Here is a 25,003-nt window from a genome sequence, read left to right as displayed (position 1 = left end):
ACCGGCTCCGGGACCCTGAGCCCGTCGGGAGAAAGACGGAGGCTCCCCTCTCCGGGTAGTGGCCTGAGCGGCACGTTCCTCCGTCAGACCAAGGCCTCGGGAGCCAGGCACTGGTGGCTGCCCCGGGCACGGGGTGGCGGGGCAGTGGGCTCCTGGGCACTGACGAGTCGGCGCCTCCCTGCCGTGTGACCGAGAGACGAACGCCTTCCCGTAAGAAGTCCAGCCAACTTCTTCCTTCTAGACCTCTCTGTGTCGTCTTACTGGGACGTAGCATACTGGTAGCTGCACAGGTGGCCTTCTGCGTCTTCCACGTCGGTCTTCTCTCTGTCCTGCCCCTCTGATGGCCGCTCGGGATCAGAGCGTGCACACCAGGGTGCTCCCGTGGGAGATGGCAGTGAGGGCCGTGGGGCTCTCGCCGGTCTCTCTGCCCTCAGTAGCTTGTCCTTGGGGGGCCAGGAGCCGGACAGCCTGCCCTGTTGCTGTCCGAAAACATGGCCCCGGGGCTGGGCGTGCTCACACTGGCTGCCACACCAATCAGGCAAAGACAGCAGGTCTCCGTTCACACGTTTCTCATTCTCACTGACTGAGGTCACGGCTTTCCACACGTGCGTTGGCCATTTCTTCTTCCGGGGCTCGCCTGCCCACCTTCACCCCTCGTCCTGATTTCCAGAAGCTCTTCACTCATCGTCCATATTCCCTGTTGCAAGTTCTCTGGCCGGTATCACTAATCCTTCGATTGTGCCTCGATTCTAAGGGTGTTCTGTCTTAACACAGATGAATTCTCGTGCAGTCCAGTCTGCCTCACCTAGGATAAACGTTCTCTCGTGGTGCCTGCAGGAGTCTGGCAGGGGGTCTCTGCTGTCGTGCCGTCACGACAACGTCTGAGAGAGGGAGTGTGTGCGATGGCTGCGTGCATGTGTAGGCAAGGGCCTGAGTTCATTTCTTTCGAAAGTGGATGGCATGCTGGCCCCGTGCCACCGATTTCCCTCCAACTCGAAATGTCTTTATTATAGTCAAATTCCTTTGTTTACACGTTTCTATTAATGGACAGGCCGTCCCCCAGTGCACCCACTGGATTCTCTTCCTCTGTCAGCACCACCTGTAACAGGAGACTGGGCAGACCAAATCTCTTTGTTCCCCCATTAGAACAATTTCTTAGCTGTTTTTTTCTCCAAATATATTCTTTTAATTTATTTACTTACATAATCTCTGCACCCAACGCGAGGCTTGAACCCACGACCCCGGGATCAAGAGTCGCACGCTCTTCCGACTGAGCCAGCCGGGTGCCCCACTCCAAAGAAGTTTTAAAACCAGCCTGTTGCCTCCACAGTAAAAAAGTAAAACTTGCGTTGAGCTTTTCATTGGGATTACGTTGTGAATTCATAGATTAATCTGGGGGATGCCCTCCATCTTGACCTTTCCTGTGTGGGAACGTTGAGCATCTCTCCAGTTAATGGTTCCCCTCTTACGGGCCATGCATGTTTGTGGTAAGTTTACTCTTAAGAATTTGAAGGTATGGGGGCGCCTGGGTGGCTCAGTCGGTTAAGCATCCGACTTCAGCTCAGGTCACGATCTCACGGTCCGTGAGTTCGAGCCCCGCGTCGGGCTCTGGGCTGATGGCTCAGAGCCTGGAGCCTGCTTCCGATTCTGTGTCTCCCTCTCTCTCTGCCCCTGCCCCGTTCATGCTCTGTCTCTCTCTGTCTCAAAAATAAATAAACATTAAAAAAAATTTTTTTTTTTAAAGAATTTGAAGGTTTGGTTGCCATCGTGAATGGACTGTAATCTTCCATTACGGAGTTGGTGGTTACTCCTGGCGTCTTTGGAATGTTCAGTGTCCAGTCACCTTGCTCTATTCTCATTGGCATTTGTGTTTGGTCGATGGCCTTGGAATTTTGGCTCTCTGGCCCTGGGCAGGGCAGATGGTGGGAACGAAGAGGTGGGCGCTGCCTCTCTCCGTGCCCTGGCCGGGGCTCCTGAGCGCCTAGGTTTGGATTCCTACACCACTGGCTCTGTGCCCCTGCCCGCGTCTCACTAAGACTTCACCCTCCCCCGCCCCCACCCGTCCTTTGTGGGGGGCATCTTTCACTTGGCTAAAGAAGTGGTTTTCTCCTCCTAGCTTCGGAAGAGTTTGTTTTGTCAATAAGGAAGGGATGATGGATATTAATCAAGACGCTTCTATCAAAGTTTTCCAAAGTGACCACCTTCGTGGTTCTCTCCCTAGCCTGTTAACGTCAGAACGGACGTCCTTGTGTTCTGAGGCTAAATCCTCCTTGGTCATGATGTGGTGTTCTTACTTTGTACGCTAACAGATTCAGTCTGATCGTTTGGTTGACTATGCCTATCGGTAAAGTTGACCTGTGGCTCTCATGTTGTGTGTGTGTGCTTGGCCAGCTTTGTTTCAGAGCTGTGCTGGCCTCAACACCGAGGAAGCCCGTAACTCTCAGTGGCCATAATATATGGAATTTCTTTCCCGGAAGGTTTCATAGAACTTCCTTGAAATTGCCCACGATTAATGGCTCTGGAGGTAGGTCTTGTTTTTTTTCTCTTATTTTCCTTTTTTCCCCTAAACTGTCTATGTTGAAAAATTTCAAACCTCCAGAAACGTTGCAAGAATAGTAGACCTTTACATAGTCTGCTTTTCCCTGTTTGACGTTTTGGGGCCGAACCAGCAGAAAGTTAAGTTGGAACATCACGACAGCCCTGGTCCAGTTCTGCACGTGGCTCCCGGGCTCGCAGCACCTCCTCCCTCCCCGGTCGCGGGGCTCAAATCGCCCCTCTGCACCCTCCCGGCGCAGTGACGGCCCCTACAGCTTGCTGAGACCCAGGCCCCAGTGAAGGATTACACGTTGCATATGTAGTCCCGTCTGTAATCTGCGTCTGGCCTTTTTTTTTTTTTTTTTTTTGTCTTTCATGGCATTGATTTGTTATCACTACGGTCCTGTTGCAGAATGTCCCTCATTCAAGGCTTCTCTGATGTTTTGAGTTGGGTAACAGTGGGAAGTCCCCATAACTCTCTCCCTGCCACCCAGATCTCCCGGGGACCAGCAAATAAGTGCGTGTAAGCACGCGTGCCCGCCACTTCCTGAACTGTATCCAGAGGTGGGACAGACCACGCCCCCCCCCCCCCCCCCCCCCCCGCCGAGGACCGGGAGTCCTTCTCTTGTGTAACCACAGTGCCGGCCGTGGTCTGCCTGGGCCACAGTGTCTGCAAGCACGGTTTCCTGGTACGGACCCTGTCTCCGGTCACACGAGACATTCAGCTGCCTCAAATCTTCAGCTACCCCCCCGCCCCGGAGCACAGCTTCCGTCTTTGCCGCAACATTTTGCGGAGAACACGCCCCTTACTTTCTGGAGCGCTCCTCAGTTCGGGTGCGTCCCTCATTTCCTGAGATTCCAGTTGTATGTCCCAGGCTGGAATACCACACGGAGGACATGGTGTCCTCGACGTGTCCCATCCTGAGGCACGGAGCCCCTGTTTGTCCTGCACTGACCTCGTTTGTTCCTCTTTGACATTATTGCAAGTGACGTTCACGTGACACGAAGCAGCCATTTGAAAGTGAACGACTCGGTGGTTGTGTAAGGCATGTCCAGAGTCGTGCAACCACGAGCTAAATCAAGGGTCAAAACATTTCCATCGCCCCAACCCCTTCCCCCCGACCCCCGACTAAGCAGCCTCTCCCCGTCCCACCCTTCCCCCAGCCTGTGGCAGCCACGAATCTTTGTTCTGTCTCTGTGGAGTCACCTGTTGTGGACATTTCGTATGAACAGAATCGTGTACTACATGGCCTTTCATGTCTGGCTTATTTCACGGAGCAAGAGGTCTTTGAGATTCGTTGTAGCAGGTGTCAGCGGGTTGTTCCTTTTTGTTGCCAAATACTCCATTGTACAGCTGTACCGTGTTTCGTGTACTCCTTGGTCCACTGATGGACATCTGGGCTGCGTTCACCTTTTGGCTGTAAAGAATAGGGGCGCCTGGGTGGCTCAGTCGGTTGAGCGTCTGACTTCTGCTCAGGTCATGATCTCAGGGTCCGTGAGTTCAAGCCCTGTGTAGGGCTCTGTGCTGACAGCTCGGAGCCTGGAGCCTGCTTCGGATTCTATCTCCCTTTCTCTGCCCCTCCCCCACTCATGCTCTCTTTCAAAAATAAACATTAAAAATTTTAAAAAAATACTGCAGTATGAACGTGTGTGTACACGGATTCGTGCAAGTGCCTACGTAGCAGTGGAAAATGTTTAGCTTTTTGAGGAACCATCAAATTGTTTTCCACAGAAACTGTATGCCATTTCACACTCCCACCAGCAGCGTATGAAAGTTAAGATTTCTCCACATCCTTGTCGCTACTTTCCTGGTTTTGTTTTGTTTTTTAAAAGCCATCCTAGTGGGTGTGAAGTTACTTTACCTCATTGTGGTTTTAATTTGCATTTCCCTAATGAGTACTGATGTAAGCATCTTTTTTGTGTACTTGTTGGCTACTTCTATACCTTTGGAGGAAGGTCTGTTCAAGTCTTTTGCCCATTTTTAAAAATTGAGTTGGCTTTTCACTGTGGGGTTGAAGAATTCTTTATGTAATCTGGATACTAGACCCTTATATGATTTTGAAATACTTTCTTCCGTTCTGTGGGTTGTGTTTTCACATTCTTGATAATGTCCTTTGATACTTCTAATTTTGGTGATACCCAATTTTTTGTTTTGTTTTGTTGGTTGTGCTTTTGAGGTCCTAAGAATTCATTGCTGAATCCAAAGTCTTGAAGATTTAATAGTGTTTTCTTCTAAGAGTTTTATGGTTTGAGCTTTTGTATTTAGGTCATTGATCTATTTTGAATTAATTTTCTGTATGTTGGAGGTAGGGGGGTCCAGCTTCATCCTTTCATATGTGAATATCCAGCACTATTTGTTGTAGAGACTTTTCTTTCCCTCATTGAATGGTCTTGGCACCCTGGTCAAAAACCAGTTTGCCGTGGCTGGATAGATTTATTTCTAGACTCTCAGTTCTATTCCACTGTTCTCTGTGCTAACACACACCACAGTGCATTACTGTTGTATTGTATTATGTTTTGAAGAAGTTTGGAAAGTGTGATGCCTCCCATCTTTTCCTTAGTATTGACTACTCTGGGCCCCTTGCAATTCCGTATGAATTTGAGGACTGGCTTTTCCATTTCTGGAAAAAAGGAGAGCGCGCCATTGGAATTTCAGCAGGGATGGCCCTGAATCTGTGGATCACTATGGGGGAGTATTGCCATCTTAATGATGTTCAGTCTTCCTGTCCATGAATGTGGAATGTTGTTCCATTTATTTAGGTCATCTTTTAATTTTGGGGAATATTTTGTAGCCAACAGTTTCAGTGTAGAAATCTTTCACCTCTTTAAGTTTATTCGTAGTTAGGTGTTACTGCTTTGGATGCTATTTTGAATATAATGGTTTTCTTAATTTCCTTTTCACATTGTTCATTGCGGGTGTGTAGAAACACAACTGATTTTTTGTGTGTTGATCTTGTACCCTGCAGCTTTGCTGAATTGGTTTGGGTTGGGTGGGAGAGTTGTGAGTTCTTTGGGATTTTCTGTATGTAGATTCATCTGTGAACAGAGATGTTTAACTTCTTCCTTTCCAGCTTGGATGCCTTCTTCTTTTTCCTGCCTAATTGCTCTGGCGAGAACTTCTAGTACAATGTTGAACGGCAGTGGTGAATGCAGGCATCCTTGCTTGTTCCTCACCTTGGGGGGGAAGTTTTTGACTTGCACCATTTAGTATGAAGTGAGCTGTGGGTTTTTCATGGACATTCTTTATCGTGTTGAGAAAGTTTATCATGAAAGTATGCCTTGTCTGACTTCAGACCGTCTGGTTTCTTCACTGTGGAGTTGCTCATTCCTCTGTAATTACTGAATTACTTGTGGGGTTGTGATCTCTTACCAGCAACCTTAAGGACCGTGTGACACGCTGGTAAAGAGGGTGTGTTGTCCTAACAAGGGGACAGCAGCTGCCACATCTTGGCACCACAAATGGCCACATCTGGCTGGGTGGCACACAGCCTCCACAGGCCCAGGGTGATTGGTTCTTATGCCGACCCCCTCCTTTGTGTTAACAGCCCGACTCGGATTCGACCAAACACTCGACTCCATCGAACAGCTCCAACCCCAGTGGCCCCCCAAGCCCCAACTCCCCGCACAGGAGCCAGCTCCCCCTGGAAGGCCTGGAGCAGCCGGCCTCCGACGCCTGAAACCTCCAGCCTGCCGCCTCACCACCGTGGGGCCCGGGAGCTGGGGGTGGTCTCCACTGTCAGTGCCAAGACTGAGCTGACTCTCCAGTGTTGTCCGAGGAAACATAGACTCAATTTGTAGATATGGAGATAAAGAAAAATCTTTATTATAGTAATGATCAGTTACATGCCGCATGGGCTGTGGCGGTAGACCGGATCCACTCATCTGCACAGCTGTGAGGAAACACTGTTCCGTTTGCACATGAAGGACCAGCACCCAGCCCAGAACAAGCTGAGAAGGCGCACGGGGCCCCGCAGACACCCAGTGGGCCCAGCGCAGCCCTGCTGAGGAAGCAGCTCGGAACGCAGCCTCAGTGACGAGCCTGTTCCCTATTTCCTGAAACTGTTTCCTAGGACCTTAGGAGAATAGTAGGAAGTTGTGTGTCATTCCCAGTGTCACTAGAATTGTGAAGACAGGAAAGTGGAGGTTAGTTGGTGGCCTTTTTATTCATTTAGCCATCACAGTCAGCTGCAGACGACCTTCTGCCGACCTCGTAGCCATGGACACAGGCCCCTGGTGAGTGACACCTGCCCTGGGTCCCTTGTGTGTGTTAGTCCATTCCCGGTCACAACCGTCAAGCGTCACCTGTATCTACTACTGTGAAGTCAGCTCACTTCCACAGCTTCTGCCTCACCGCAAAACCGGGGAGCGTCGAGCAGCATCCAGGCCGAGGCCTGCTGGGCGAGAGGAGGCCAGCGCCCCCGATGCCCTGCCCCTGCATGGAGCCCTGTGATTAGTGCCCGTATGCATCATGTAGACTCGCCCGACACACTCCTGCACATTGGCTCGGCCCGCGTATTTACTCTCACCCTTCCTTGCTCACGTGTTGAGTGATCGGGTTTGTGGCCTGTCCCATTAAAGGCTGATGGTTAACTGGCCAGCAGACACAGCTGGTCTTTGGCCCAGGACGGGCTTCTCCCCACTCTCCCGCTGGTCGACGTTCTTGGCGACGCTGTTTAAGACGTGCACTTACCTTGAGTCGGCACTGAGTGACGTGGGCACCACGGCCTGCCTGTGCGTGTCACACGCCCAGCACCTGCCCGCCCGCCCACCTCCCTGGGCCTTCTGCTGGGGCTGGCACCTGCTGGGGGTTCTGGTTTTTACTTTTTTAATGTAAGTCTGAGTCTTTGTAATTATTGAATCGTGAGAACATTTTTGAACAATTTACCTGTCAATAAAGCAGATGACAGCAATTTAAAGTTCTCAGTGGTCTGCCTGAGCGTGAGGACTTGTCACCCTGTGCGCATTTGGGTCCCCTGTGTGGGAAGTCCCTCCCCAAAAGTTGAAGGAGCCCCCTTACCTGCAGAAGCTGTTCTTGGTCATTCACTTGGGGTGGGGGTGAGGGGTCCTGCAGAAGGCTCCTGTGTCCACATGGCAGGAACTGGCTTCCAGCATAGGGCCCTGGCGGGAGTCCTTGTGGGGCGACACCCTGACAGGGTAGGTAGGACCGGGCTGGAGCCCCTGGGTGGAGAGAGGGGCCTCCAGGTAGCCAGTCATAGCACTTCCATTTGAATTTCAACCTGAAAGGAGGAGGAGCCCTCGAGGGTCATGATCAGGGCCAGCAGGCTCCCATGAGACCCCTGCAAGGCAGAGCAGGGGCCCCAGGAGAGAAACTGCACGAGAGGCTCCCATCTGGGGGGCTGCCTGGAGCAGTAGGGGGGACCTGTCCACCCACAAGCACGTGGGTTCCTCAGCAACCCTAGAGGACAGGATGGGGCAGGCCAGAGTCACCGGGAGCCAGCAGAACTTGGGACAGGGGGTGGGCAACCACACTGGGGGCTCTGCCCTGATGGCTTCATTTCCTCAAGGGTGGGCAGTAGCCTGTGGTGCATCAAGTTCTGTTTGCCCTGAACCCCAGTAAGTTTTTGGTAAAACAAGGGCAGTGACCGCCCACCCCTGCCAGAGTGGGAGGAGTGAGGGTACAGCAAAGTACGAACAGCAGCCGGCCCGGTGAAGGGCAGGCCATGCTCCGGAACCATCCGCGGGGCCGCGGCAGCTCTGTGCCACCCAGCGCGGCCTGGGTCCTGCTCCGTGATGCACATCCCACAGCCCATCTGTTCCCCTGGTCTTGGCGAGTCCACCACCCCCTACGTAGGGGACAGATGGCAATCCTCCCACCTGCCCCTGAAGGGGGATCGGAGTAGCAGTGACCACGCCGGGTACAGGCGGAGCCTTTCAGACACAGAAGCTGGGAAAACGGATAAAGGAGCATGAACGAGCTGTGCAGGGCAGAGGGAGCCGGGCCTCCAGGCAGGGCCTGAGATCCCGGCCCGGCTGAGGTCTGCTCCACGCGAGGATTAAAGTGAGCCATGCAGAGCACCTGTCACTGAACAACAGGCACTCGGGCGTCCGCGGTCTCACAAAGAGGAGTCGCTGTACTAGCAGGATGGTGGCCTTGCACAGCGGAACGCTGCCCGGCACCAAGAGTGACACATCACAACCATACACGACGGTGGACGTCGCCGACGAGATGCCGGCCGCACGGAACACAGCGGACGCGTCCACCCGACAGGAGCCCCCGGAGCGGCAGCCCGGGGGCCGGGCGCTGGCGATGCTTCCAGACCCACGCGCCGCTCCCACCGAAGGCTGGCGGACCGCTCCCCGAGCCCTCGTCCGTGCACTTCCACGAGCAGCCGTGGGATTCTCTCGCCCTGCTCCGGCCCAGCACCCACTCCCCAGGCCGGAGCCACCGCCGGGAAGGGCAGGCCTTGCGGCGACGCACACCCCCCTGCCCTGACGCCCCGTGGGCAGCGGAGGGGCCGGACCCACCCCGTCCCTCCAGGACAGCCTCCGGGTCTGGCGGACATCCACGTGCTCAGCCCAGGCCCGAGCCGTGGGAGCCTGAGCTGCTTGGTCCACACAGAGCCTCCAGCCGGTGGGCACCGCACCCACCTGCCCTCCGTCCCCCCACCGGACCGGCAGGAGGAGGAAGCCCTTCCGGCCTGGTACCAGCCAGCCAGTGAGAAAGCGCCACCAGCCCCAATGCCCGCTGCCCCCGGTGGACCGCCACTCAGACCAGCCCCACCCAACCCCCTGCCTTTTCTCTACCGTGTTCCTCTCCTTTGGTCTCCGGACCTGCCTGCCCGCGGTTTCGCCACAGCCTGCATACCCCGAAGTGCAACTCCTCTGCCATTCCAGAACAAACCCGTTTTTCTGGTAAAATGGCCGGCTGTTGTATTTGCAAGGTCGAAATTATATGGTGTCAAATATAGGAGCCAGAGAAGACCCCCAACAGCCCCTGAGGCCGGCGAGCAACGGACTCTGTGAGCATTCTGCTTCCTCGCCGACCCCGGGGGGTAAGTCTCCTCTGCACCTGAGCTCCACTGTCTGCATTTTGAGCTCTCCAGATTTACTCAGGATCTGTCTTAAAGACTTTGTCCTTGGGATGCATACTTGTTTTTCTGAGTTTTTTTTTTTTTTATTTTTTGATGTTTATTTATTTTTGAGAGAGAAACAGAGCACAAGCGGGGGAGGGGCAGAGAGAGAGGTGGACACAGAATCCGAAGCAGGCTCCAGGCGCCATGCTGTCAGCACAGAGCCCCACGCTGGGCTCAAACCCATAGACGGAGAGATCATGACCTGAGCCAAAGTCGGACGCTCAACTGACTGAGCCACCCAGGCACCCCTTGTTTTTCTGAGCTTTTAAGCTAACAGTACAAGATCCAAATCTGCTAAGTTTTCTCAGGAGGGTCCTCCTTCCGGGACCCTGGCCAGCTTTGTTTAACAACTATGGTCCCTCCTCATGCACATTTTTAACCAAATGGGCAAATTTAGCTAAAGATAAGCCATTCAGGGAAACTTCAGGTCTCCCCAAAGTTAACTTTTCTCAAAATCAAATTAGAAGACCATGGCTCTAAATTTAAAGTAGGGGTTCCTGGGTGACTCAGTTAAATGTCTGACCCTTGATCTCAGGTCAGGTCTTGATCTACGGGTGGGGAGTTCAAGTCCCACATTCAGCTCTGTGCTAGGCATGAAGCCTACTTAAAAAAAATAATATAAATGTAAACAAAGTGCATGAGATGTTTATTTTTAATTGGCACCTGGGGCACCTGGGTGGCTCAGTCGGTCGAGCGTCCGACTTCGGCTCAGGTCATGATCTCACGGTTTGTGGGTTCGAGCCCCACATCGGGCTCTGTGCTGACGGCTCAGAGCCTGGTGCCTGCTTCGGATTCTGTGTCTCCCTCTCTCTGCTCTTCCCTGGCTCACATGCTGTCTCTCAAAAATGAATAAAGATTAAATTGGCACCTGGAGGCTCCCAACATGTTCAGGACTCTAAAATCACCACTTTGCGAGAAAACCATTACTAAATTAAGGCAAAAGACAACTGGAAGACGACAGAATGGCTTGTGAGGCCTCAGTTTCTCTCTCCTGGCTTCCCTGTGTGCAGTTGCCTGGGGCCCTCCTGTGCTCATGCCCGCCTCCACAGCCTAGTTCTTTCCCTTTCCACCACCCCATCCTCCTTCATTCTAATCCTCTCCGAACTTACCTCTTCTCCCAGACTGTCCCTACTCCCTTCTCTGCACCTATCAGAACCTGAACCTTGAATGAAGCCCTCTGCAGATCCTTACAGACTTGTCAAGGAATTTAACGTAGTTACTCGGTCTTTTCAACCCAGTCTCTCAGATGTATGTCAATCGGTTCACATGCTTGTTGGCGAGGGTCAGGCCCAATGTTGGACAAAACCAGCCCAGTGAGAAAATCCTGAAAAGGATTTAGAGAAACAACTAGGAAGCCCAGACACGCAGTAGAGAATTTCACAGAACAATTACAGAAGGCTTTTCCTAAGCCTGTTGGTTGGCATGAAATTCAGGCTTGCACGCTGAACACCTTATGAACCTGTTCTTAACTGTTATGACTACAGATTGCTTTTAACAAAAACCCTGGCCTTCTTGGATGTCAGTTGCACCCAGGTAGCCTCTAACTCTGTGTTCATTAATGGGCCGAGCTGGGATCTTCCCTTTCTAGTTAAGAGGACCGGGATGGAATGGGAAGCTTGTCCACTGCAGGCCCAGTTAATGTAGCGAGCCGGCTCGCCTGCACCCTGGGTGATTCAACGAAAAGGAAGAACCGTGTGGTCCATAATTTTCAACTCCAACAAATGGAGGCCCCTAAGCAAAACCAAAAGCGTCCCGGATCTTTACTGATATTGTAAAAGGCCAGGCCATTGGAAAAAGACCGCTGGACACTTAAGAGCTCCAGCTGCCTTCCACCCTCTGACCAGCCTTACCAGATCCTTGGGAATGAAGGTCTCTCTGCCCTTACGGACACGAGAGCTACACTCAGTGCTCAACCCCGCTACTGGCAAGCAGCCCCCGCCCCGGAGTGCTAACACCCTTCAAGTGGGAGGGGAGGGTCTCTAGTAAACCTCGAAAGGGTCCCGTCTCTGAACCTGGTCTCTCTTGCCCAGGCCCTCTAAGAGATGCCCACCTTTTCTCCTTAGTTCCTCGGCCTCTGTACACTCACCGGGCCCAAATTTTGTAGAGAAGTACGCTGGGATTTCTTTCTCCCGGAAGGGGGAAGTAATTCTAGAATCCGACAGCGGCAACCAAAATAGCCAACCTGGTGAATCCCGTGACCCTTCAACATCTTTTATTTGCTCAGTCGCCGACCGCACTGGAGCCGATTCTGAGGACACCAACCGTATGATCCTCCTGGACCAACTACCGCCCTCTGTATGGGCAAAATCCTCCACTGCTCCCGGCAGGATCCACAGCACGCCTCCCATTAAGATCCCAACAGACCCCTCAGAGCCTCTCTCCGGAATTAACGGAAGTGCCGTAAACAAAGACACTCTGAGGGCACTTAGATGCTAACGGAACATCAGGAGGCTCGGGGTCTCATCCCCTGTGGTAGGGCCAGCGACACCCCTATTTTACCCGTAAGAAGACCCAGTGGCTGAGGAGGGAGGTCTGTCCAAGAACCCCAAGCCATAAATAACACTGTCCCAAACCTAAAACTAACCAAAGTCTAAGGTTTTCTCAGACTAGCTGGCTGTCGAAACTGGATTCCAAACCTCTCTCTTGTGGCCTGACCCAGACATGTTCTCTAAAGAAACCAACAAACTTGACCCTATCATCTGGGACGATCAGGATGACATAAGCTTTGGGGCCTTAAAGAAAAGCTTAATGAGGCCTCCTGCCCTCGGACACCCTCATGATCAACTCCCCTTTTCCTTTTTTGTATATGAGAAGAAAGAGAATGCCCTTTGAGCATCCACCCCCAAATGAGCCATTCCCACCACCACCCTTTTGGCTCAGGCCAGTGAGGAGACAGACCCGGGACCCCTGCTGCCATCCCCGTGCTTGGTGCAGTCGAGACGCCCCTGAACACCCACCAGCCTCCGGCCAGCCTCCCCCCTGTGAAACCCCCTTCCTAACTGCTCCTCCCAGAACTCCTTCCCCCACAGTCAACGTCTCCCTGCCACCCTCCTCCCTCTCTCACAGACATCTGTCCCACTGCCAACAGATCACCTCTGATTCTGTGTGATAATTTACAGGAAACTCCTGTAACCAATGCAAGTTTTTCATGGGAAAATGAAAAATACTGAAGAAGGCTCAAGATGGCAATGTACCATCGGGAACTCCCTTCGTCCCATGGACGTGACAATCTACAACTACATTCAGAACAGTTCCCAATGATGGGGACCTAGAAACTGGATGACTAGAGCCTCCACAATGAGGGGCAGCACAGAGACAGGCAGAAGAGGCAGAGACACAGTCTCTCTGAGGAAAACCCACACCAGGTACAGCGCCGCACAGTGGACAGGATCTCATGGGTACAAAAGTTTTCCCTGATTAGAGCTCCACATCAGGCACCCCCACTCTCAGATCCTGCACAGGAGACAGGCCCCCAAAACACTTGGCTTCAAAGATCAACAGGGAGTACATCTTGCAAAACTACAGAACTATAAGAAAAGGAAAACCCCCTCTTAAAGGATTAACACGCAGACTCACCGGTCAGTTGGCCCAGAAACCAGTGCAAACACACCATTTCAAAACATGCATACGCCATAGGTGGAGACGCACTTCTTAACCGTGGGGCACCTGCCAGAGAGCAGGGAGGCCACTGGGGCCGCTGGGCTCAGGCCCCAGGGACTGAGATGCTGGCGCGGCCATTTTTTCCAGCTCATTCTGTATGGACCCCAGTGCTGGCAAGTGCCATTTTGAAATCCTCCCTCTAGACTGCTAACCACAGGGTGCACACCCGAGAGCCCCGCACAAGCCTGGCTCTGCAGAGGCCTTGGCTGACAGGGTGTTAACGCGGCCCGTGAGTGAGCCACGCCAGTCACAGCAGCGCCTCACGGCCAGCCAGGCGAGGTGTCAGCCCTGCCCACCAGCACACCCGCAGCCGTCTCGGCCCCCCTGCGACAGAAGGGCATACGCAGCCCACACAAGGGACACCCTGGAGCACTTGGCTCTGGTGGCCGGGGGGAGACTGCGCTTCGTGGCCCTACAGGACTTTTCCTGCATAGGCTGCTCCTTGAACAGCAGGAAAAGTAACTGAACTACCTAATACACAGAAGCAAACACAGAGTCAGGCAAAATGAACAGAGAGGAGTATGTTCCAAACAAAATAACAAAACAAAACCTGAGAAAAAGAACCAAATGAAACTGAGATAAGCATCAGCCTCACAGTTCAAAGTAATAGTCATAAAGATGCTGACCGAACTCAGGAGAAGAACGGATAAAACAGTGTGGACTTCAACCAAGATGCAGACAGTGTAAGAAAGTAGCAATCAGAACTGAAGAGCATGAAAACAAGTAGAAAATACACCGGAAGAAATAGCAACAGGTTTGAGGTTGCAGAAGAACGAATGAGAGATCGGGAAGACGGGAGCAGAAACCACCCAAAATAAAGAACAAAAAGAAAAAAGAATTAAAAGAAATGAGAAGAGTTGAAGAGGCCTCTGGGACAACATCAAGTGTTCTAACATTTGCGTCGCAGGGGTCCCAGAAGGAGAGAGAGAATGGGGCAGAAAACTTCTTTCAACAAGTAACGGTTGAAAACTTCATTAACGTGCAGAAGAAAACAGACATCCAGACCAGGACACACAGAGAGCCCCAAACAAGATGAACCCAGAGAGAGCCACACCAAGACACATTATAGCTAAAATGTCAAAAGTTAAAGACACGGAAGGGAAGGGGAGAGGAAAGGAGGGGAGACAGACAATGCCCCCAAATCTGGGGGCACAGCAAAAGCAGTTCTAAGAGGGAAATTCATAGCAGTACAGGTCACCTTAACAAATAAAAACCTCAAACAATATAACCTTACACTTAACGGGACTAGAAAAAGAAGAATAAATAAACTAAGCCCAAAGGTAATAGAAGAAGGAAGGAAATAAACATCAAATTACAAATAAGAGACTTAAATGTTAAAGATTAATGAAACTAAGTGCTGCTTCTTTGAAAAAAATAAACAATATTGATAAGCCATTAGCATGACTCATCAAGAAAAATGAAAGAACTCAAATAAATAAAATTGGAAATGAAAGAGAAGTTACAACGAACACCACAGAACTATAAAGGATTACACAGAACCACTGTGAAAAATTCTACACCAACAGAGGAGGGGCCAAAGTGGTGAAGCAGCATGGAAGGGTTTTTTTTTTTTTTTGCCTCTCTGATCCCTAAAATGCAGCTAGATCAACACCAAACCATCTTGCACACCGAGAAAACTGATCTGAGGATTAACACAACAATCTGCACAACCTGAACCACAGAATTCAGCAGGTACGCAGCATGGATTGGTGAACTGGGGGAGAGAGAAGCTGAGGGTAGAGAGCTGTTTTTGTGGAGAGAGGACAGAGATGGGGGGAGAGTACAGGAAAAGCACCCCCCCCCCGCAAAGCAGCTGGAAAGAAAGAAAAGTGGAAACACCCATTAAGAGACAACATGAAAGGGGGAAAGGAAAAAGAAGAAGGTTTAAATACTGTTAAGATTATAAACAGTGGGAGTGCAGAGTCTGATACCTGCACTCCGCAGCTCAATAACTGGCAGTGCTCTGGTGGAAAGGACGAATCTCCTGGAGCAGATAGCAAGGTCTGAGGGGTCCGAGGGCCACATGGGGAGAGGAGGTTCCCCTGCTGGGAGGACACTTGGTAGAGGCTGTGCGGCCTCCCCACAGGCAAAGGTCCCAGTGGACCCTGGAGAATAGCTACGTTTGCTGGTGTTGGAACAAGGATGTTAACGGTGAAGCCTGGCGCCAGGTATGTGTCATGATTGACCATAACCCCTGAACCGCTGCTGTGACACGATCACATGAACTTTTTCTGGGGCAGGCTAACACCTGGCTGCAGTCTCCGGGCCTCTGCAGCAGTGTCGTCCTGCAAACGTTCCTGGGGGCAGGCCAGCACCCAGCCACTACTCAGCAGGCCCCTCCCCCAGAGGATCTGAGCGGGTCAAAGTTGCAGGGCCCTCAGAAGTGAGGGGTTTGGAAACACAGCCCCATCTGGGATAAAACTCAGGAGAGAGGTGCCACAAGACAAGCTGACAGCTTGGTCATGGACAGTGTAGAAGCAGGGAGTGGACAGAAGCTGGAGACAAAGGAAGGGTGCTTGATTGTGGGTTGGGGACAGCACAGAGTTCTGATGCTAGAGACTGGGTAGCTGGGTGATGCCATTTTCACCCCTCCTGTGCGTGCACACACAGTACACACACCACAACGACCCACCACAGTAAACCGGGCAGCGCCACCTACTGGAGAATGGAGCTACTACACCAAGCCCCGCCCAAGAGGAACACCATAAGTCTCCACCTGCTTAGTTTATGGACTATAAAGTGCTTCATAGTTTGACTTCTAGGGAAAACTGGATGTAATTTCAGTCATATTTCCTTCTGTTTGCTGGTCCATCTATTCAATTTTTCTTTTCTTCTTTAATACAGAAAGATAAAAAAATCTATTTTTCTATAAATGATCTTTAATATTTTTCTGCTATATTTTTTACTTTCTTGTAAATTTTTTTAAATTCTACTTTAATTTCATCATCCCATTTTATTCTATTGTATTCATTTTTTTAATTTTTAAACATTTTAATTTCCCTTTTTTTCTATATTTTATCAAGCTTCTTTCAACAACCAAATCAAAACACACCTAGGATTCAACATCCGTTATTTGATTTTTTTGTGTGTTGTTTTTAGTTTTTTAATTTTTATTTATTTATTTTCTTTTTCTTCCCCCAACATGAAACAAAGGAATTCACCGCAAAAGTAAGAATAGGAAGAAGTCACAGCCTGGGACTTAACACAGATATAACCACAATTTAGAATCACGAGAAGAAGAAGCTGGGGTTGTAAAAAGCATAGAATCCCTTTCTGCAGAGATAAAAGAAGTAAAATCTAGTCAGGATGAAATTAAAAATGCTATAACCTAGATGCAATCTCAAATGGATGCCACGGCGGCAAGGATGTATGAAGGAGAGCAGCCAATCAGTGATATAAAGGACAAACTTCTGGAGAATAAGGAAGCGGAGAAAAAAAGGGAAACTAAGGCAAAAGAGCACAATATAAGAATTAGAGAAATCAGTGACTTGTTAAAAAGCAATAGCATCCGAATGAAAGAAAATGGAGAGAGAGAAAAAGGGTAGAAGTGTTATGTGAGCAAATCATAGTGGAAAACTTTCCTAACCCAAGGAAAGACACAGACATCAAAATCCAGGAAGCAGAGAGGACTCCCATTAGATTTAACAAAAACTGACCATTAACAAGGTATATCATAGTCAAATTCACAAAATACTTAGGCAAGGAAAGAATCATGAAAGCAGCAAGGGGGAAAAACGTCCCTAACCTACAAAGGAAGACAGATCAGGTTCACGGCAGACCTATCCACAGAAACTTGGCAGGCCAGAAAGGAGTGGCAGGATATATTCAACAAGCTGAATCGGAAAAATATGCAGCCAAGAATTCTTTATGCAGAAAGGCTGTCATCCAAAATAGAAGGAGAGAGAAAAAATTTCCCAAACCCAAACCAAAGGAATTTGTGACCACTAAACCAGCCCTGCAAGAAATTTTACAGGACACTCTCTTGAGGAGAGAAAAGATGAAACAAAACAAGACCAGAAGCAACAAAGACTAGAAGGACCAGAGAACGCCACTAGAAACTCCCAACTCTACAAGCAACATAATGGCAATAAATTCATATCTTTCAGTACTCACTCTAAATGTCAGTGGACTAAATGCTCCAATCAAAAGACACAGGGTAGCAGAATGGATAAGAAAACAAGATCCATCTATGTGCTGTATACAAGAGACCCATTTTAGAACTAAAGACACCTTCAGATTCAAAGTAAGGGGATGGAGAACCATCTATCATGCTAATGGTTGCCAAAAGAAAGTTTAACCAAGAAGTTAAAGAGGAAATTAAAAAGTACATGGAAGGCAATGAAAATGATAACACCACAGCCCAAAAGCTCTGGGACACAGCAAAGGCGGTAATAAGAGGGAAATATATAGCAATCCAGGCCTTCCTGAAGAAGGAAGAAAGGTCTCAGATACACAACCTAACCTTATACCTTAAAGAACTGGAAAAAGAACAAATAAAACCCAAAACAAGCAGAAGATGGGAAATAATAAAGATTAGAGCAGAAATCAGTGGTATTGAAAGCAAATAAAACAAAACAAAAACAGATCAATGAAACCAGGAGCTGGTTCTTTGAAAGAATTAACAAAATTGATAAAACTCTAGTCAGTTTAATCAAAAAGAAAAAGGAAGGGACCCAAATAAAATCAAGAATGAAAGAGGAGAGATCACAATCAACACTGCAGAAATACAAACAATGATGAGAACATTATGAGCAATTATATGTTAATAAATTGGGTAATCTGGAAGAAATGGACAAATTCCTAGAAACATATAAACTACCAAAACTGAAACAGGAAGAACAGACCCATAACCATTAAAAAAAAAAATCTAATTAGTAATCAAAAATCTCCCAAAAACCAAGAGTCCATGGCTAGATGGCTTTCCAGGGGAATTCTAGCAAACGTTTCAAGAAGAGGTAACAACTATTCTTTTGAAGCTGTTCCAAAAAATAGAAATGGAAGGAAAACTTCCAAACTCATTCTATGAAACCAGCATTACCTTGATTCCAAAACCAGACAAAGACCCCCACTAAAAAGCAGAACCACAGACCAATTTCCCTGATGAACATGGATGCAAAAATCCTCAACAAGATAATAGCCAACCAGATCCAACAATACATTAAAAAAATTATTCACCATGACCAAGTGGGATTTATACCAGGGGTGCAGGGCTGGCTCAATATATGCAAAAAAATTCCATGTGATTCATCACATCAATAAAAGAAAGAACAAAAGGACAAAAAACACAATCCTCTCAATAGATGCAGAGAAAGACTTTGACAAATTACAGCATCCTTTCTTGATAAAAACTCTCAAGAAAGTAGGGATAGAAGGATCATACCTCAAGATCTTAAAAGCCATATATGAAAGACCCAACTCTAATATCATTCTCAATGGGGAAAAACTGAGAGCTTTCCCCCTAAGGTCAGGAACATGACAGGGATGTCCACTCTCGCCACTATTATTCAACATAGTATTGGAAGTCCTAGCCTCAGCAGTCACACAATGTGAAGGGATAAAAGGCATCCAAATTGGCCAGGCAGATGCCAAACTTTCACTCTTTGCAGACACTCTGATACTCTACATGGAAAACCCAAAAGATTCCACCAGAAAACTGCTATAAGTGATCCATGAATTCAGCAAAGTTGCAGGATGTAAAATCAATGCACAGAATTGGTTACATTTCTATACACCAATAATGAAGCAACAGAAAGAGAAATCAAGGAATCAATCCCATTTACAATTGCACCCAAAACCATAAAATACCTAGGAATAAACCTAACCAGGGAGGTTAAAAACCTATACACTGAAAACTATAGAAAGTTTATGAAAGAAATTGAAGACACAAAAAAAATGGAAAAATATTCATGCTCATGGATTGGAAGAACATACATTATTAAAATGTCAATGCTACCCAAACCAATCTACATATTCAATGTAATCCCTATCAAAATAACACCAGCATTCTTCACAAAACTAGAACAATCCTAAAGTTTGCATGGAACCAGAAAAGACCCTGAATAGCCAAAGCAATCCTGAAAAAGCAAGTTAAAGCTAAAGCAGGAGGCATTACAATCCCAGACTTCAAGCTGTATCACCAAGCTGTATTCATCAAGACAGTAATGGTACTGGCACAAAAAACAGACACTCAGATCAATGGAACAGAATAGAAAACCCAGAAATGAACCCACAAACGTATGGCCAACTAATCTTTGACAAAGCCGGGAAGAATATCCAATGGAATAAAGACCATTGCTCTTCAGCAAACGGTGCTGGGAAAACTGGACAGGGACATGCAGAAAAATGAACCTGGACCACTTTCTTACACCATACACAAAAATAAACTCAAAATGGATGAAAGACCTAAATGTAAGACAGGAAGCCATCAAAACCCTAGAGGAGAAAGCAGGCAAAAACCTCTCTGACCTCAGCCACAGCAACTTCTTACTCAACACATCTCTGGAGGCAAGGGGAAAAAAAAGCAAAAATGATCTATTGGGACCTCATCAAGATAAAAAGCTTCTACACAGTGAAAGAAACAATGAACAAAACTAAAAGGCAATTGATGGAATGGGAGAAGGTATTTGCAAATGACCTATCAGATAAAGGGTTAGTACCCAAAATCTACAAAGAACTTCTCAAACTCAACACCCAAAAAAACAAATAATCCAGGGAAGAAATGGGCAAAAGACATGAATAGACACTTTTCCAAAGAAGACATCCAGATGGCTAACAGACACATGACAAAATGCTCAATATCACTCATCAGGGAAATACAAATTAAAACCACAATGAGATACCACCTCACACTTATCAGATGGCTAACATTAACAACCCAGGCAACAACAGATGTTGGCAAGAATGCAGAGAAAGAGGAACTCTTTTGCACTGCTGGTGGGAATGCAAACCGGTGCAGCCACTCTGGAAACCAGTGTGGAGGTTCCTCAAAAAATTACAAATAGAACTACCCTACAACCCAGCAATTGCACTACTAGGTATTTATCCAAGGGATACAGATGTGCTGTTTTGAAGGGGCACATGCACCCCAATGTATATATATAGCAGCCCTATTGACAATAGCCAAAGTATGGAAAGAGCCCAAATGTCCATCAACAGATAAATAGATCAAGAAGATGTGGTGTGTATGTATATATGTGTGTGTGTGTGTATACATATATATACATATATATACGTATATATATATGTATATATATATATATATATATATATATATATATATATGATGGAGTATTACTCGGCAATCAAAAAGAATGAAATCTTGCCATTTGCAACTACATGGATGGAACTAGAAGGTATTATGCTAAGTGAAATTAGTCAGAGAAAGACAAATATATGACTTTACTCATATGTGGAATTTAAAATACAAAACAGATGAACAAAAAGGAAGGGAAGCAAAAACATGAAAACAAGGAGGGGGACAAAACATAAGAGACTCTTCAATACATAGAATAAACTGAGGATTGCTGGAGGGGTCGTGGGTGGGGGGATGGGCTAAATGGGTAAGGGGCATTAAGGAAGACGCTTGTTGGGATGAGCACTGGGTGTTATACATAGGGGATGAATCACTGGAATCTACTCCTGAAATCATTATTGCACTATATGCTAACTTGGATGTAAATTAAAATAAGATTTTAAAAAAAGAAAAATTACACACCAACAAACTGAACAACCTTTAAAAAATGGATAAATTCCTAGAAACATACAATCTTCCAAGACTGAATCAGGAAGAAAGAGAAAATCTGAACACACTGATTACTAGTAATTAAATTGAATTCATAACAATGACTTTTAAAAACTCCCCAAAAGTCCTGAACCATATGGATTCACAGATGAATTCCACCAAACATTAAAAGAGTTAATACCTATTCTCAAACTGTTCCAAAAAGTAGAAGAGAGAGGAATGCTTCCAAATTCATTCTGAGGCCAGCACTACCCAGATACCAAAACCAGGCAAAGATACTACAAAAGAAAAAAAAAGAAAAGAAAGAAAGAAAGAAAGAAAAGAAAATTAAAGGCCAATAACGCTGATGAACATAGATACAAAACTCCTTGACAAAATATTAGCAAACCAAATTTAATACATTAAAAGGGTCATTCACCACAATCAAGTAGGATTTATTCCAAAGATACAAAGATGATTCAAAATCTGCACAATCAGCATGATATACCACATTAACAAGATTAAGGATAAAAGTCGTATGATCATCTCAATAGATGCAAAAAAGGCATTTTTGACAAAATTCAACATCTACTCATGATAAAAACTCTCAACAAAGTAGTTGTAGAGGGAACATACCTTAACATAATAAAGGCCTTATATGAAAAACCCACAGCTAACATAAAATTCACTGGTGAAAAGCTCCAAGTTTTTCCTCTAAGATCAGGAACAAGACAATGATATGAACTCACCACTTTTATTCAACATGGTACTGGAATTCCTAGCCACAGCAATCAAACAAGAAAAGGAAATATAAGGCATCCAAAATGATACTTAAAAAAAAGAACTGGAAGTATCACTAGCTGCAGATGACATGTAACATATCAGAAAACTTTAAGACTTCACCGAAATATTATTAGAATAAATGAATTCATGGGGCGCCTGGGTGGCTCAGTTGGTTGAGTGTCCGACTTCAGCCTAGGTCAAGATCTCATTCCAGAGTTCAAGCCCTGCATCAGGCTCTGTGCTGACAGCTCAGAGCCTACAGCCTGTTTCGGAATCTGTGTCTTGCTCTCTCCCTGCTCCTACCCACTCATTCATTCATTCATTCATTCTCTCTCTCTCTCTCTCTCTAAAAAAAAAAATAATAAAACATTTAAAAAATTTTAAAAATAAGAATAGATGAATTCAGTAAAGTTGCAGAATATAAAATATTAAAAATCTGTTGTGTTTCTTTAAACATTTTTAAGTTTATTTGCTTTGAAAAGGAGAATCACAAGCAGGCTCCACACTGCCAGCACAGAGCCCAACACAGGGTTTGAACTCACAAACCATGAGATCATGACCTGAGCCAAAATCCAGAGTCAGATGCTTAACCAATTGAGCCACCCAGGCACCTGTTGTGTTTTTATACACTAATAACAAACTAGCAGAAAGAGAGATTAAGAAAACAATCTCATATGCAATTGATGAGAAGAACAAGATACCCAGGAATATATTTAACCAAAGAGACGAATTAACTGTACTCTGAAAACAGTAAGACACTGATAAGATAAATTGAAGACAACACAAATAAAGGGAAAGATATATCATGCTCATGGATCGAAAAAATTAATACTGTTAAAATGTCCATACTACCCAAGCAATCTATAGAACCAGTGAAATCCCTATCAAAATGCCAACAGTATTTTGCACACAAGTAGAACAAGTAATCCTAAAATTTGAATGGAACCACAAGGCCCCAAATAGCCAAAGCAATCTTGAGAAAGAATAACCAAGCTGGGAGTATCACAATTCCAGATTTGAAACCATACTACAAAACTGCAGTGATCAAAACAGTATGGTATTTGCAAAAAAAAAAAAAAAAAAAAAAAAAAAGATCAATGGAACAAAATGATAAAACCAGAAATAAGCCCATGCACATATGACAAAAGAGGCAGGAATATAACGAGGGAAAGATGGCCTCTTCAATAAATGGTGCTGGGAAAAGTGGACAGCTACATACAAAGAAACTAGACCACTGTCTCTATGCCACACACAAGAATAAACTCAAAATGGATTGGAGATCTAAATGTGAGACCCAGAACCACAGAAATCCTAAAAGAAAACATAGGCAGCAAATTCTTGGACATCAGCCTCAGCAATATTTTTCTGGCTCTCTCCCCCTAGGCAAGAGAGACAAGAGCAAAAATAAACAATTGGGACTACATGAAACTAGAAAGGTTTTGCACAGCAAAGTAAACCATCAACAAAATAAAAAGGCAATTACTGATTGGGAGAAGCTATTTGCAAATTATGTATCTGATAAGGGATTAACATCCAAAATACATAAAGAACTCATACAACTCAGTGCATGTACGTATGTATGTGTACACACACACACACACACACAATCCAATTAAAAAATGGGCAGAGGACCTAAACATTTTTCCAAGAAGACATACAGATGGCCAACAGATACATGCAAAGATGCCTAGCACCACTAACCATTAGAGAAATGTCAACCCCAAACTGCAATGGGATATCCATTTCACACGTAGCAGAATGGCTAGTATGAAAATGACAAGAAAAAACAAGTGTTGGTAAGGATGTGGAAAAAAGGAAACCCTCATGCACTGCTGGTGGAAATGTAACTTGGTGTAGTCACTATGGAATACAATATGGAGGCTTTTCAAAAAAATTAAAACTAGAAATACCATTAATCTACTAATCCCATTTCTGGGTACTTACCCAAAGAAAATGAAACCATTAATTTTGAAAAGAACTATGCTCCTGTATGATTTATGCAGCATCATTTACAACAGCCAAGATGTGGAAGCAGCCCAAGTGTCCATCAATAGATGAGTGGAGGGGCGCCTGGGTGGCTCAATCGGTTAAGCGTCCAACTTCAGCTCAGGTCATGATCTCGCAGTTTGTGAGTTCGAGCCCCGCATCGGGCTCCGTGCTGACAGCCCTGAGCCTGGAGCCCACTTCACATTCTGTGTCTCCCTCTCTCTCTGCCCCTCCCCAACTTGTGCATGCTCTCTCTCTCAAATATAAATAAACATTAAAAAAATTAAATAGATGAATGGATAAAGAAGATCTGGTGTGTATAAACAATGGAATATTACTCAGCCATAAAAAGAACGAAATCTTGCCATTTGCAGCAACATTGATGGAACTAGAGGGTATAATGCTGTGAGAGATAAATCAGAGTAAGAGAAATACCATATATTTTCCTTGTATATAGAATCTAAAAGTAAAAACAAATGAACAAACAGACTCATAGACACAAAGAACAAACAGGTAGCTTGCCAGAGGGAAAGGGAGAAGAGAGATGGATGAAATTGGTGAAGGGGATTGAAAGCACAACTTCCAATTATAGGGGCACCAGGCTGGTTCAGTCAGTAGAGTACGTGACTCTTGATCTCAGGGTTGTGAGTTCAATCCCCATTTCAAAAGTAGAGATTACTTTAAAAGTCTTTAAAAAAACACTTTCGATTATAAAATAAATCACAGGGATGAAAAGTACAGCATAGGGAATATAGTCAATAATATTGTAATACGTTCGTATGGTGGCAGATAGTAACTACACTTATGGTGAACATGTTGTAATGCATATAATTGTTAAGTCACTATGTTATATAACAAATATAATATTGTATATCAACTATAATTCAATTAAATATTTAAAAGTTGGGGGCACCTGGGTGGCTCAGTCGGTTGAGCATCCGACTTTGGCTCAGGTCATGATCTCATGGTTTGTGGGTTTGAGCCCAAGTTAGGCTCTGTGCTGATAGCTCAGAGCCTAGAGCCTGCTTCAGATTCCGTGTCTCCTTCTCTCTGCCCCTCCCCCACCACGTTCCGTCTCTCTCAAAAATAAACATCAAAAAAAAAACTTATAAAAAATATATTAAAAATTTAGAAAAAAAAAATCTCACAACTTCATCAAAAAGAATAAAATAGCACCTAAAAATAAATTTAGCCAAGGAGGTGAAAGAACTGTACTCTGAAAACT

The 25,003-nt window shown here is 46.4% G+C and overlaps 1 protein-coding gene across 1 annotated transcript in view; it reads left to right on the top strand.

The window, feature by feature from the left end:
- The window catches only part of CDC42BPB (CDC42 binding protein kinase beta), a 102,053-nt gene extending 94,608 nt beyond the window's left edge, over positions 1 to 7,445 (top strand). Inside the window, 2 exon segments of the mRNA XM_027066685.2 lie at positions 6,081 to 6,107; positions 6,109 to 7,445. Of these exon segments, the coding sequence (XP_026922486.1) occupies positions 6,081 to 6,107; positions 6,109 to 6,333 (252 nt within the window). The 3' untranslated portion in view covers positions 6,334 to 7,445.
- The last annotated feature ends 17,558 nt before the right edge of the window (positions 7,446 to 25,003 follow it).

This window comes from Acinonyx jubatus, chromosome B3, assembly GCF_027475565.1.
Source record: "Acinonyx jubatus isolate Ajub_Pintada_27869175 chromosome B3, VMU_Ajub_asm_v1.0, whole genome shotgun sequence".
NCBI classification, from domain to species: domain Eukaryota; kingdom Metazoa; phylum Chordata; class Mammalia; order Carnivora; family Felidae; genus Acinonyx; species Acinonyx jubatus.
This window is presented reverse-complemented; position numbering and strand designations above follow the sequence as displayed.